Source organism: Octopus bimaculoides, chromosome 18 (assembly GCF_001194135.2).
Source record: "Octopus bimaculoides isolate UCB-OBI-ISO-001 chromosome 18, ASM119413v2, whole genome shotgun sequence".
Taxonomy (NCBI): domain Eukaryota; kingdom Metazoa; phylum Mollusca; class Cephalopoda; order Octopoda; family Octopodidae; genus Octopus; species Octopus bimaculoides.
This window is the reverse complement of record NC_068998.1, coordinates 46,291,507-46,293,949: the sequence shown is the minus strand read 5'-3', so window position 1 is coordinate 46,293,949 and position 2,443 is coordinate 46,291,507. Positions and strand designations below refer to the sequence as shown.

General features: G+C 38.7%; 1 protein-coding gene across 7 annotated transcripts in view; it reads left to right on the top strand.

The window, feature by feature from the left end:
* Positions 1-2,443, top strand: part of LOC106877380 (solute carrier family 28 member 3) — a 184,474-nt gene that overhangs the window by 167,850 nt on the left and 14,181 nt on the right. For all 7 annotated transcript variants that reach the window (XM_014926270.2, XM_052974563.1, XM_014926272.2 and 4 more), the window contains 2 exons: positions 491-632; positions 1,840-2,031. In XM_014926270.2, the coding sequence (XP_014781756.1) occupies positions 491-632; positions 1,840-2,031 (334 nt within the window). The remainder of the gene's footprint in view (positions 1-490; positions 633-1,839; positions 2,032-2,443) is intronic.

Below are 2,443 nucleotides of genomic sequence, written 5' to 3'. Positions count from 1 at the left end.
AGTCGGCACTTAATGTATATCGGCTGAATGGACGTCAGTGATTGGTTGAAATTACAGAAATACGACAACTTTCACATCGAATAACTTATGGATTTCTTTTTTTTTTTAAAGTTTCAAAGTGTTTCGTTAATGAAAAATGTGGCCCCCGTTTTAAAAAAGATCCTTATTGTATTATGTTATATACATATATGTATGTATATGTGTTACGTGTGCATGTGTGTATATATATGTGTATGTGTGTATATATATATGTGTGTATGTATATATATATATATGTGTGTGTGTATATATATATATAGATATAGATATATATATACACACACACATATATATATATACCCAAACACGCACACACATACATACATACATACATACATACATACATACATACATACATACATACATACATATATATATATATATATATATATATATATATATATATATATATATATATATATATATATGTATATACTTGTCCCGTTGGCAGGTTTATGATAGCGTTGGCTCTGGCTGTGGTGATATGGGTTATCGTGGAAGTGGCCATGAAACAACCGAACAATCTCGTATCATTAGCAGGTCTTGCGTTTTACGTGCTTGTTTTCTACATATTCTCAATCGAGCGGAAAAAGGTAGGTTTCCATCATCATCATCATCATCATCATCATCATTATTATTATTATTGTTATTATTATTATTTATTATTATCATGCAGGCGGCGAACTAGCAAAATCGTTAACACGCCGGGCGAAATGCTTAGCGGTATTTTGTCTGTCTTTACGTTCTGAGTTCAAATTCCGCCGAGGTCGACTTTGCCTTTCATTCTTCCTGGGTCGATAAATTAAGTACCCGTTGCGTACTGGGGGTCAACCTAATCGACTGGCTCCCTCGCCAAAAATTTCGGGCTTTGTGTCTAGAGGAGAAAAGATTATTATTATTATTATTATTATTATTATTATTGTTGTTGTTGTTGTTGTTGTTGTTGTCGTTGTTGTTTCTGTTATCATTATCATTAACAGTAATATTAATAACTTTTTGGTTTTGTACGTACCTGTCGTGTGCGTCACGCTAACGTCAAAGAAGTGGCAAAGCGACAGAGAGGAAGTCAGAGAGAGAGAAAGAGAAAGTAAGAGAGAGAGGGAGAGGGAGGGAGAGAGAGAGACAGAGAGAGAACGGAGCAGTGAGTGGAGACGGCGTTCGTTAAAAAGCCAAGACAATTTTTCTGACTCTGCCAAGATCAGTCACAACGATGATGGTGATGACGACGACAACGACGTCGACGAGGATGCTGGTCATGCTTGTGGTGGTGGTGGTGGTGGTTGTGATGATGATGATAAATGTGATAAACATGATGATGAGCAATAACGAAGAGGAGGGGGTAAAAAGAAGGAGATGGCTCTGATGCTGCTGCTGCTGACGACGACGACGATGATGATGATGATGACGCTGGCAGTGGAGGATGGGTGGGTGGGTGATGAGGACGACTGCGACGGCGGTGATGGTACTGGTGGTTGTGATATAATAGTGATGACGATGATGATGACGACGATGGTGGTGATGATGATGATAAACACGATGGTAACGGTGAGTGCAATAACGAGGTGGAGGAGGAAGAGGAGGAGGGGAAAGAACATGATTCTGATGGTGCTGCTGCTGCTACTGATGATGATCATCATGATCATGACAACGGTGAAAGGGGTGGGGATGGGAGTGATGATAAGATTACGATAATGACGACAAAGATGACGACGGCGGCAACTCTGACGATGACGACGATGATGATGATGATGACGATGATGATGATGACGATGATGATGACGTTGTTCTCTATTTCTGTAGGTCAAGTGGCACACAGTGTTCTGGGGTCTAATGATTCAGCTGATCATGGCCATTATAATCATTCGAACCCAGGCTGGCTACAATGCGTTCGAGTTTTTAGGGGACCAGGTCTCCGATTTCCTCACCCACAGTGATGAGGGAGCAAAATTCGTGTTTGGAGCAAGTTTCGAAGATCATCTGATGGCGTTTAAGGTAAGTGTGTAGATAATTGTTGTTGTTGTTGTAGAGACGATGGTTGTAACGTGCACAGTGGTGGTGGTGTTCGTCGTCGTCGTAGGGCCTGAGCTGTTAATCGATTGTGTATATGCTTCTGGCTACATTTGCGTAAACATACACACACGTACACGAATACACACACACGTAATGTAAATATATACATGTACATCCCCCCATATATATATATATATATATATATATGCGTGTATATATATGTGTGTGTGTCGTTTATACTTTTCTCCACGCTTTTTTTTTGCTACGTCCTGTACCAAGATATACATTTATATACACAGATAGATGTAGGTATGTACATACATGCACGTATATATGCATATACTCATTTATTATTTGTATTATATATATATATATATATATATATATATATATA